This window comes from Piliocolobus tephrosceles, chromosome 4 (genome assembly GCF_002776525.5).
Source record: "Piliocolobus tephrosceles isolate RC106 chromosome 4, ASM277652v3, whole genome shotgun sequence".
NCBI classification, from domain to species: Eukaryota; Metazoa; Chordata; class Mammalia; order Primates; family Cercopithecidae; genus Piliocolobus; species Piliocolobus tephrosceles.
In genome coordinates this window covers 122,321,968-122,334,730 of record NC_045437.1, presented here as the reverse complement: position 1 = coordinate 122,334,730, position 12,763 = coordinate 122,321,968, and the positions used below count along the sequence as shown (strand labels likewise).

Genomic DNA, 12,763 nt, shown 5'->3' with positions numbered 1-12,763 from the left:
CTGATTTTATTTCTAATGCCCTAAGGTAGCCTTACAGGCAGTTTCAACAATTACCAGCCCCCAGGAGCCCTACCTTCACTCTCCCACCTCTGAAACCCAAACAAGGAGTCTAAAGATTCATATCAAATCTTCAATATTCATGAAATTTCTGATATCTCACTCATACATTTCTGTAGCCAGATCTAATTATTTTAAAGCCCAGGATGGTAAATGTGTGCCTTGCAAAATTACTCTGGCCCTTGTTCACTCTTAGAAGCCAGTGTTTTTTGTTGTTGTTGTGTGTTTTTGTTTTTGTTTTGTTTTGTTTTTTGTTTTTTTGAGATGGAGTCTCACTCTTGTCGCCCAGGCTGGAGTGCAATGGCACGATCTTGGCTCACTGCAACCTCTGCCTCCTAGGTTCAAGTGATTCTCCTGCCTCAGCCCTCCCTTACAGGGCCCGCCACCACGCCCAGCTAATTTTTGTATTTTTAGTAAAGACCGGGTTTCACCATGTTGGCCAGGCTGGTCTCGAACTCCTACCCTCAAGTGATCCACCCACCTCAGCCTCCCAAAGTTCTGGGATTACAGGCGTTAGCCACCACACCCAGGCCAGTGTTCTTGAAGAACTGACATCCTTGAGTCAATTGCTCTGAAGTCCCGTGAGACAACGGAAGAAGACATTGCTAAGTCCTTGATTTGCTATTTGTCCCTTTCTTCTGCATCCCTCTCCGCTGCTTCCTGAGTAATTATGCCCCAAGTCCACTTCCCAGATCATCTATCCAACCTCCTGGATCAGTTACTCTTCAGCTTATTCAGGTTGCAAAGCTGTGGAAGTCACAGGACGTGCTTGGGAATGCTCTGAGGAATCCCACAATCTGTTGCATAGTGGCATGTGCCCCAAATATTCATATTGACTCTACCTTGCCAACTAGGAACAATTTGACTTCAAGACATTTAACTCTTTTCTGTACTCTATGCAGAACTATCCCCAGCCGTGTGCATGCCCAATAAATAAGCACATAAATAAAGTAATTAATAAGTAAACTATTGTGCTGTACATGCTCTGATGTTTATTTTAATATTCATATGCTCCCTGTTCATTCACATTTACTGAAAAACACCAAATGTGTTACTAAGATTGGATGAAACCAGCAAGTCAAGTATATTTTTACCGAGTTTTTACTGTGATCCAAGTACTCTTAGCTGCTGGGGATTCTGAAGGGAGCAAGACAGGCAGCACCACTGCCCTCAAAGAGATGAAATTCTAAGGCCAGGTGCAGTGGCTCACACCTGTAATCCCAGCACTTTGGGAGGCAGAGACGGGCAGATCACAAAGTCAGGAGATCGAGACCATCCTGGTTAACACGGTGAAACCCCATTTCTACTGAAAATACAAAAAATTAGCCAGGCGTGGTGGTGTGGGCCTGTAATTCCAGCTACTTGGGATGCTGAGGCAGGAGAATCACTTGAACCTGGGAGGCGGAGGTTGCAGTTAGCCCAGATGGTGCCACTACACGCCAATCTGGGCCCCAGAGGGAGACTCTGTCTAAAAAAAAAAAAAAAACAGAGAGATGAAATTCTAGAGGTGAGGTAAAATAAAGCTTAAAATTAGGACACTAGTCTCTGTTAACATTCTTGTTTTCTGTTAATTGGGAAAAAGCTACCTTTATTCTACTGTACAGGTAGTACACCTCTATCCAGCTCTTAAGGAACAAACAGAAATATAGCTTAAGAACCATTGTCGGCCGGGCGCAGTGGCTCAAGCCTGTAATCCTAGCACTTTGGGAGGCCGAGACGGGCGGATCACGAGGTCAGGAGATCGAGACCATCATGGCTAACACGGTGAAACCCCGTCTCTACTAAAAAATACAAAAAACTAGCCGGGCGAGGTGGCGGGCGCCTGTAGTCCCAGCTACTCGGGAGGCTGAGGCAGGAGAATGGCGTAAACCCGGGAGGCGGAGTTTGCAGTGAGCTGAGATCCAGCCACCACACTCCAGCCTGGACGACAGAGCGAGACTCTGTCTCAAAAAAAAAAAAAAAAAAAGAACCATTGTCAAAGGAATCAGCCACAGAGCAGAGACTGATTAGAAGAATGTTGTAATGAGCTCCTCCCTGTGTCCTAACATAGTATTGTTATGATTACACTATTTATTGAACATTCTATTAGCCTAGAACTGTGCTAAGTGCTTTACATGAATGGCCAGCAACATTTTCTGTAAAGGGCCAGACAGTAAATAGTTTAGGCTTTGCTGGCCATGTGGCTTGTCACTAACAACTCAGCTCTGCCATTATAGCAGGAAAACAGCCTAAAAGATATATAAACAAATGTGTATAACTGTATGCCGAGGAACCCTTTTTTTTTTTAGTCTCACTCTATCACCCAGGCTGGAGTACAGTGGTGCAATCTCGGCCCACTGCAACCTCCACCTGCCAGGTTCAAGCAATTCTCCTGCCTTGGCCTCCTGAGTAGCTGAGACTACAGGCACCCGCCACCACATCTGGCTAATTTTTGTATTTTTAGTAGAGACAGGGTTTCACCATGTTGGCCAGGCTGGTCTTGCACTACTGACCTCAAGTGATCCATCCACCTCAGCCTCCCAAAGTGCTGGGATTACAGCCGTGAGCCACTGCGCCCTGCCCAATAAAACTTTATTTAGCAAAACAGGTGGTGGGCCGGATTTAGCTCATGGGTCATAGTTTGTTGAGCTCTGCTCTACACTCGTGATGTTTCACTCTTAGCCATCCCATGTGTATTGGTGTAATTATTCCCATTTTACAGATGAAGAAACTTAGGCTTAGAGAGGGTTAGTAACTCGCCCATTGCCACTCAACTAGTAAGTGATAGAGCTTGGGTTCCAGCCCCACCTGTCTATCTCCAAAGCCCATGTTCCCCTCTGTGCTCTGCCCATCCCATGGCCATCATGGGAGGAGGAGAGGCATCCTGCCTTGTCTAAAGGTGAGTCTACCCTCTCATCAGCTCATTTACTCCCTCTCCAGGTTCGACCTGATCGCCAATGGAGGTGCTTCCTTGACTCTACACTTTGAGCGAGCCCCGTTCATGAGCCAGGAACGCACCGTGTGGCTGCCGTGGAACAGCTTTTATGCCATGGACACCCTGGTGATGAAGACCGAGGAGAACTCCATCCCCAGCTGTGACCTCAGTGGCTTTGTCCGGCCCGATCCAATCATCATCTCCTCCCCTCTGTCCACCTTCTTCAGTGCTGCCCCTGGGCAGAATCCTATCGTGCCTGAGACCCAGGTAGGAATGGCAGTGCCAGGGCAGGACTCTCAGGACTTCCCTAACCAAAACCAACTGGACACTGCCTCTCCCCGAGTGGACCAGAAACTAATATTATAGGGGAGTGAAAAAAGTGGGAGCATAATAAAATTTATAGCCACCAGAGATGAAAGTTTGAATCCCTCTTGGCTGTTCTGCATGTTTGCAGATAGTCGTTCAAGACTTTAGCAGTCATCAGAGCTTTTAATAAAATAAAAACAACATACATATGTGCAACCCACCTGCAGATTGCTTTTTATTCCTGTTAGTTACAGAGATACATGATAAGAGGAGCTTTAATGATCTACATTGGTGTTACGATAGAGGGCATATTATATTATTGCCTCCCTGTTGCTTTATACGGATTGTCTGTGGAAGTTGTAGGTTCATATAATTACAGCCTCTCGTGGCCTCCTTGCATGCAGCTAGCAATAAAGCCTGCTGTTCTTATTTACATCTTTTGCCAACAGTGTGGTTTTTCAAAAAGAAACACAACAGTGACCAAGAATAATTATTAATCCAAAAATCATAACCTCAGCCCCATCACTCTATGGTGGAGGATAAAGTTTTTGTTGTTGTTGTTGTCCTTGTTCTTTCTCAGTGGTGGTAAGTGGTTCTTGCACCCACATAAGATGTGATGCCTCAGTGAGAGACACAGCAGACAGACAGTATCAGGGTTACAGTTTACCTGCACAGGTGTGTTTGAGGTGTGTGTCTGCCACGTGTTTCCTCTCCAGGTTCTTCATGAAGAAATCGAGCTCCCTGGTTCCAGTGTGAAACTTCGCTATCTGAGCTCCAGAACTGCAGGGTACAAGTCACTGCTGAAGATCACCATGACCCAGTCCACAGTGCCCCTGAACCTCATCAGGGTTCACCTGATGGTGGCTGTCGAGGGGCATCTCTTCCAGAAGTCATTCCAGGCTTCTCCCAACCTGGCCTACACCTTCATCTGGGACAAGACAGATGCATATGGCCAAAGGGTGTATGGACTCTCAGATGCTGTTGGTATGTTTTGGTTTCAACCACTTATTGATCAATGGATTTAGTCGTGTGTTAATTCGACCCATATTTATTGAGTTCCAAGGATATGCCAAGCACCATTCCAGTAGATAAGGACACAGTGGTCAAGAAGACAGATAAGATTCCTCTTCCATGGGCTTTACATTTTGGTAAGGTATTGAGATAATAAATACAAATGAAACAAAGAAAGATCAAAAAGGATAAGTGCTAATAAGAAAATAAAAATAAATGATATATATTGGGAAGGAGGGGCAACTGTGGTGAGTATTTAGGGAAGGCTCCTCCGCAGGGCAGCATTTAAGCAGAGACTTTAATGACAAGAAGGAACCACATGAAAATCAGGAAAAGAGGATTTCAGGCATAGAGAAGAGCAGGGTGTGTTTAATAGACAGAGAGAAGGCCAGTGTAGCTGGAGTACAGTGGGAAAGGAAAATATTCAAGATGATGGGAGAGAGGTGGTCAGGGGCTAGTTCACGTTCCAGACAGAGCACTTGTAAATGGCACAGAATGCCTCTGAATAATCAGAAAACAGGGTTTGAGGAGATCAGAAAGCCACATGCTATGTTCCAGGGCTTTGTCTTTTGAAGGAATCACGATTCCCTCCTCATGAAAGATCTTCGTAAGAGAAGGGTCCTACCGTTATCAGAGTTGTGAGCTGTAGATTAATCTTAACCTACCCTGTATCTTCCTACATGTAGAAAGCTATCTAGGAATTAATTAAAATCCAGAATCCTGTGTTCTCTTCACCAATAGTTGTGTGTATTTTAAGAACTGCAAATGTAAGTTACCAAAGTAAGAAACTAGCAACCTCAGAAATTTTCACTATAATTGGCAGCCAATTTTTTTTTTTTTTTTTTTTTTTTTGAGGCGGAGTCTTGCTCTGTCGCCCGGACTGGAGTGCAGTGGCCGGATCTCAGCTCACTGCAAGCTCCGCCGCCCGGGTTTACGCCATTCTCCTGCCTCAGCCTCCCGAGTAGCTGAGACTATAGGCGCCCGCCACCTTGCCCAGCTAGTTTTTGTATTTTTAGTAGAGACGGGGTTTCACCGTGTTAGCCAGGATGGTCTCGATCTCCTGACCTCGTGATCCGCCCGTCTCGGCCTCCCAAAGTGCTGGGATTACAGGCTTGAGCCACCGCGCTCGGCCAAGGCAGCCAATGTTTATCAGACTTTCCCTTCATGTAGAGAGCATTGTGCTAAATCCTTTGTCTTGGGTAACCTCTCAATAACCCCTCAAGTAGGCACTCTCATAACCCCATTGTGCATATGGGGCAGGAGGGAAAGGGTAAGAAAGTTGCCCAAGATCATGCCACTGACAGGTTACACCTGCTCAGGATACAGCCCTGGTGGTCTGCTTCATCAGTAAGTGGAGTTAACTTAACCAAGATAGTAAGAAGTTCCCAGAGTAACTAGTGCATTTAATATACAACACTGGCTAATCAAATATATATATATATAATATCTGTCTTTAGCTAATATCAAAATGACAGCCAATATCAAAAAGTAGACTAAATATTGTAATGCACTTCCATATACTCCAGCACCTACCATTATCAACTCATGATGAGGCCTCTTTTTTCATACCCCTGTCCACTCCCCTTTCTCCTGCATTTTTCTGAAGCAAGTCCTAGACATCACATCATTTAATCTGTAATATTTAAGAATGTATCTCTAAAAACACTCTAAAAATATAAAAACCATATCATCACAACAAGAAAACACAATAATTCCCTAAAACCATCACATAGCCCACCATCGTTCAATATTTCAATTGCCTGACAAATACCATAAACTATTAATACTTTGTCTCAATATCCCATTCAGATCCACCTTTTGCAATTGGTTGATTTCTCTTAAACTGTTTTTTAAAGTTCTTTTATCTTTCCTTATCTTTCTGTCTCTCTCTCTAACCTTCATAATTTACTTGTTGAAGAAATTGGGTTGTGTGCCTGCAGAATTCCCCATATAGCATGGTTGGTTGGTTGGTTGGTTGGTTGGTTGGTTGGTTGGTTGATTGATCTGTTTGTTCTAGAATTGCATAATTATGGATATTTGGCCTGTTCCTCTGTTCCCTATATCTCCTGACCATTGATAGTTGGGCTTTGAAGCTTTCTTAGGTTCAGGTTTGATTTTTTGATTTTTTGTTTTGGCAGAACAAGGTGATAGGTAGGGTTGTGTCCTTCTGTCAAGAGGCACCTAAAGTCAAGTTGTATATTTTTTAGAGATTTCAGTAGCCATTGATGTTCATTGCCTAGTCTGTCCAGTCATTAGGGATTGCAAAATGATATTTTAATTCTATACTTCCTTCTTCATCTATTAGCTGAAATACTTCTATGCAGAGATGCTTTCTCCTTAACTACTTGGTTATTTGAAGTACAGTTCAAATAGAAAAGAATAGATAAATGTCTGATTATTTCCCTTTATTTACTAGTTTTCAATATAATGAGTTGATTCATCATCCAGTGGTGGCAAATTAATGTTTCTTAAATACCATTTTGAACTCATGGGCCAAAACGCATATAGTATGTTTCAATCTATTGAAGTTATTATCCTCACTAATGGCCAAATGGCTCCATCTTTGGTCAGTGGGCACCTTTTCAAGCTCATTCCCAAATCCTTTTGACATGACCCTAATAGATTTTGATTCCTTCCTTGCTATCTAGTATGATAAAGTAGGCTGGTGTCATTGTATTCATTTCTTACTCCAGCCATTTCTTCCAGAAGCCCTGATTCCTTTTAATGAGAAATAATACATCAAGGCCACAAGCCAGGCACTAGCAATTCTCTTTGCTTCTGGGGCTGGTCATTTGGCCTTTGTTTCTTGGCATTTTCAGAGGACAAGCTAGGAAATATATAGGGTTTTTTTAAAGATAAAAATGCATCCTCCATTCGTATTGACACTTCTATATCTCAGGAATTTTTTAAAGCTGCAGAGAATCCCCAAAGGTGACACACATAGTTAAGAGTTTAATGCAGTAGGAATAGCAATAATAACAATGCCTCATATTTCTAGACCAGCATTCCAATTAAAAATGTATGGCATCTCAGCGCTTCATCTCATCTCTCCTTACCACATCTGTCTGAGAAATTGAGGCTTCACTTAACCCATTTTACACGTGGGGAAAATGGAGCCCAAAGGAAGCGCGAGCTTGGAGCCAAGCTAGGACTAATGTCCTTCATTTCCACCTCTCTCTCCCATTTGTCCATGTGGCAAATGCAGCATTTTTACAAACAGCTTTTGGATTCTGTTCCCCATTGAATCCCCATGTAACTGGCAGGCTGTACCCCTGCTGGTGCCTGCCTCTCCTGGCACTTTCTGGAATCCTGAGTGAACACATCAAGTGTCTTAATTTACACAAGCTATTGCTCCCAGAATCTCCATGTCAATGAGCCAGTACCATCCCAAAGGGCTTTCTCCTAGTAAGTGGAAATAAATGACACACAATATAATAAATGCATGCCATGAACAGCAGGCTGAGAGAAACAGTCTCCTGTCCATCTCTAAAGGGGAATTGTGTCAGGTTTTCAAATGATTCCTTTCCTCCCTCCATGTCACCAGGGTCATTTTTGAAAGCCAGTCGTTCATTGGAAAGGTCTTTCCATCCCCACAGAGTACTACTGTGTAAAGTTTCAAGGTTGAGTTCAACTCAAAAATCTGAATTTAATATTGTAGAATCACAAGGAGAAAAGCAATCAGCCTGCCTCTTTGAGTGAGTTTTTGGAACAGAATCTGTATTACTGCGAACACATGCCTCTCATTCTTGCTACAGAGCTCTGGAGTAATCAAGTAAACTCTCTCTTTTCTCTCGCTCTGCCCCACCCCGTTTATCTTTCAGTGTCTGTCGGGTTTGAATATGAGACCTGTCCCAGTCTAATTCTCTGGGAGAAAAGGACAGCCCTCCTTCAGGGATTCGAGCTGGACCCCTCCAACCTCGGTGGCTGGTCTCTGGACAAACACCACATCCTCAATGTTAAAAGTGGTACGTGAACACGTCTTCTTTCCCAGCTATAGCCTTGCCACTTCTCTGGAACCTTGTCTCTTTTCTCAGCATTTAAGTGGTTACACCTCCCCTTCCCTTGGTCATTTTTTCATCAAGTGCTCAAAATATGCATAGATTTTCATACCTTCTCCTTTTATTTTATTATTTTTTAAATAGAAACAGGGTCTTGCTCTGTCATCCAGAGTGGAGTGGAGTGGAGCCATCATAGCTCACTGCAGCCTCGACTTTCCGGGCTCAAGGGGTCTCCTGCCCCAGTCTACCAGGAAGCTGGGATTACAAGCTTCTTTAGTTATCCTCCCAAGTGTCATTTTACCCAATGCCACACCATGTGGGGTCCACCTCTCCCACTGCAGCTCTCTCCACATCATGAAGAAGTTGGAGAGCTCCTCAAGCACTGAAGATTCCTAATTTTTCTCTTCCCCTCCCTCCCAGTTGGCCAATACACGTGTCTTCCCCAGAGGGCTTCAGTAACCCCTCCCATTCTCCAACCCCCGCAGGAATTCTACACAAGGGCACTGGGGAAAACCAGTTCCTGACCCAGCAGCCTGCCATCATCACCAGCATTATGGGCAATGGTCGCCGCCGGAGCATTTCCTGTCCCAGCTGCAACGGCCTTGCTGAAGGCAACAAGCTGCTGGCCCCAGTGGCTCTGGCTGTTGGAATCGATGGGAGCCTCTATGTGGGCGACTTCAATTACATTCGACGCATCTTTCCCTCTCGAAATGTGACCAGCATCTTGGAGTTACGGTAAATGGCCATACAGGCAACCTTCTGTTGCTCTCTTGCCCCCCATAACTCCTGAGTTTGATTGGGTAATTGGGGCCGCATTTGGGGTTCTCTGGAGAAGATAAGTCCTTGTGATCCAAAACCTAGGCCCAGAGTCAAATAAGGAGGTGAGAGAAATGCTTTGTGTATCTATGAAAAACCATACACAGATTTGATACAATAGTCAACAACTGACTTACAGACAAGGCTTTTAGTCTCCAGACTGGAGAACAACCAAGGCATCTTTTATTTTTAAGAAGCTCTGTAGACACACATCAAAGTTTGAGAACCACTAATGTTCATTTGCTAATTCAAAATGTTGTATTGAGCATCTCTATCTGCTAGCTCTCTATAAATTCTCTGGGTCTTTGCACATTCACTAGGATAGCACTCCCTTTACTGCATAGGCTTTGCTGTGTAATTTCTGGCCAGCCTAGGTAGATTCCTCCTGCCCATTGCTGGCTACTAAGTCTGAAGGCCAGACCCCTCTGTGCTGGGAAAACACTGACCCCTAAAAGCTCTTAGACGTGCTCTTGCCAGGAAAGTTGATTTCAGACCCTCAACTCAGGAGATCTGTAATTAGAGAGAGAAGTAAGATCTATAAGAAAGGGGCAAAATTTCATTCAACAAATATTTGTTGAATGTATACCATGTCCCAGGGGCTTTCTGACAAGAAAAAAAAAAGTGGGGTCGAGAACAAAGCACCTGTTGTTGTGTTTGTGTTCTGATAAGGAGCCACAGACAAAATCATGTGGGCAAATAAAAAATAATAATCTCCAGTATCCTTAATTGCTTTAGGGGAAATATAACAGAGTAAAAAACAGGAACTGGGGGACAGGGAGGGTACATGGATGAGGAGGCTATGTAAGATGAATTAGTTGGAGAAACCTCTTGTACTAGGTGATGTTTGGCTAGGATCTGAGGGATAGACGTCAGCCATGGGGAGATCTGGGGAAAAGCACTCAGGCAGAGAGAAGTTGTTCAAAAGCCCTATACCAGCCAGTAGCCTGACTGATTTAAGGATTGACAGAAGCCCAATGTGGCTGGAGGGTGGTGAGCTCAGGGAAGGGTACCTCAATGCATCAGAGTCTCACTAACCACTTAGACAAGAGTACATTGTATTTCAATGAACAAGCAATGGAGGTTGAAGTAGGGAGTGGGGTGGAATTGATATGATCTGATTTCCATTTTTTTTAAAGATGACTCTGGCTATTGTGTGTGGAATAGACTGTAGGACTGCAGGAGTGGAGGCAGGAAAACCCATAGGGAAGCTGCAGCGATTGTCCAGGATTGGGGCAATGGTGATTTGAACCAGAATGGTAGCAGAAGAGAGAGGAGTGCTCCAATTAGTGTCCAATTAGATTTTGAGATAAATCTGATAGGATTTGCTGATGGATCAGGTATAAGGAATGAACAAAGACAGAAACGAATCAAGGGCCCTGCCTAGGATTTTGGCCTGACAAATGAGTGGATGATGGTGTCTTCTGAAGCAGCCTCAGCCTCTCTCCTAGAAGGAGCTGCAGGTTGCACTTGCATTTGAGAGTCTCTGAGGCCACATCTGGGAGAAATATCAGTGGCCTGCCCCCAGCAACTGCTGCTGAGCATTCCTGGGAGCTGAGAGTGTGCCAGGGACTGAGAGGAGTAAAAAGAGAGGAGAAAACAAGAGCTTCACCCTGAGGAGGTTGCAGCCTCAGTGATCCAGTGGGATGTATTGAACATGGAGGTGAGCCAGGCATGTGCTGGGCTCTGCAGTACAAAAGGGGATGAAACACAGGCTCAGAAAACACAGGCTCAGAAAGGTGAGCATGAGAGGTGGCACCTGGGGAAGTCAGTGCAGTTTAAGCTGAGCTGAAGGGCCAAAGGCCAACCATCATGGAGATCCAGAGACAGGCCTGGGGTGGAGGAGGGGGCATGGTAACCAGAGGGTGAACAATGAGAGCAAGAAGGAGACACGTGGGGGTAGGCCAGGTAGCCTTCACACTGCCAAACTGGCGATCAGACAAATCACTTTTCCTAGACTTGCTCATCCATATAGATTCCCTTCCCAAGATGTTGTTTTTGTTTGTTTTTTTAATCCTAGGAAAGTCTCCTTTACTCAGGCACCCTGTGGGCATCAGAGAACCATGGGAGAAGGCAGGGCAGGGTGGAGGTAGGACTGTGCTTTACCATTGCCTATAGGAAAAAAAGGTGGAAGTATTTCATCTGGCCCCTTGTAATCTTCCACATCAGGCCCTTCCTCCTTTGTCACCGGTCTTCCTGCTCAGAGGCTAATCAGCCCTCACCTGGTACAGTCCCACCTCCAAACCTTCACTCTTGCTGCTTGCTCTGCTTAAAATACCTTCCCTACCTAATCTACCACATCACACCCACCTGCAAGGTGCAGCGTCAGGGCCCCCTCTTCCACGTAGCCTGATTTCCCCAGCAGAAGCCATTCTCACCCACCTCTGAGTCACTGCACTCTCTGATCTTAGAGTTGATGCCACTGAATGCCTTGTTGTCATTATGTCTGTGTAAGTCTTTAGGGCCCAATCATGTGAACTTCTGCAGGGAACACCCCTTGGTCATCTTTGTCCCTTTAATGCCTAGAGGAGGTCCTGGCCCACACTAGGTGCGCAAGATAGGTTGCTTAAATTAAAGAAAACGCAGACCCATCTCCTCCCTCTTGTTGGAGTTATCCCTGACTCCATGTCTCTCAAGTTGTGGAGGTCACAACGTCAATGGTGCAAGCTAAGGGCCCAATCAGAGTAAGTCACGCCATGCCCACGTGGTGACATTAGGACAGCTTGAGGTGGAATATGGCTCCCAATTTCCCTCGACAGCTGTGTGATTTTTTTAACTGCCTTTAGCCTTGTTCTTACTTTCATCAGCCAGGTACCCAGAGCCAATTAGAAGTTAAGCTTTTACAAGAACACTGGTTTTATTCTTCTTTTCTTCCCACTACATACCTGAAAACAAAGGGCTGTCAATCCCCTCTCTTCAAAACAGCAACCAGCAGAGGGAGGGAGGGGGAGGAAGAGACCTGTCTTGCGTATGTCTTTTCTCCATTGTGAGTTGGCAGCTGAATGATTCAATTTCGGGAGTCAGTGCCCGTCCCTATCTCGCTTACCTACCCCAGAGCTGAGCCTCTGAATTGGGATCCTATTGAAATGTTTCCATGGTTCTCTCGCTATCCTTCCCCGTTCTTCCTTCCTTTGTCTCAAAACATGCAGGGACAAGTTCTATACACTTAAATAACTTCTGATGCTACAAAGAGCCTTCTCTTAGGTAAAATGGTTATCATCTGTGTGCTCTGATTAGGCGGACATTTAGGACATTTTTCATACTCCTTTCCCATAAAAGCCTGATATCCCATCTTTACTAGTCCATTTCCCACCACCCTTTCCAAGTGGTCTCAGGAAAACCTAAGCCCCCTAAAGCAGAGTAAATTTGTCAGTCACTAACATTATAGGGAGAATTTCTCTCACAGAAAAATCTTTCATCCCTCCGCAATTTTAGAACATCTTAGGAATTAGACCTCAGTATAAGGCAGTGAATTATATGGGATGGGACAGTATCTCTCTACCTTTTTTTAGCTTAGCTCCGTTTAATAAACATAAGAATCTGACATCTTTCGTAATTTTTGAAATTCCAAATCTTTTGATTTTTTAAACATAAAGTAATATTATGATATTAAACATGCTTTTTTCCAACTAAACCGCTTCTCCATGCTGACATTCTGATGGTG

At 44.5% G+C, this 12,763-nt stretch overlaps 1 protein-coding gene across 7 annotated transcripts in view; it reads left to right on the top strand.

Annotated features, from left to right (window-relative positions):
• TENM2 (teneurin transmembrane protein 2) overlaps nt 1-12,763 on the top strand; it is a 1,213,529-nt gene that overhangs the window by 1,144,708 nt on the left and 56,058 nt on the right. For all 7 annotated transcript variants that reach the window (XM_023218891.3, XM_023218892.2, XM_023218890.2 and 4 more), the window contains 4 exons: nt 2,977-3,238; nt 3,994-4,261; nt 8,110-8,253; nt 8,772-9,021. In XM_023218891.3, coding sequence (XP_023074659.2) covers nt 2,977-3,238; nt 3,994-4,261; nt 8,110-8,253; nt 8,772-9,021 — 924 coding nt within the window. The remainder of the gene's footprint in view (nt 1-2,976; nt 3,239-3,993; nt 4,262-8,109; nt 8,254-8,771; nt 9,022-12,763) is intronic.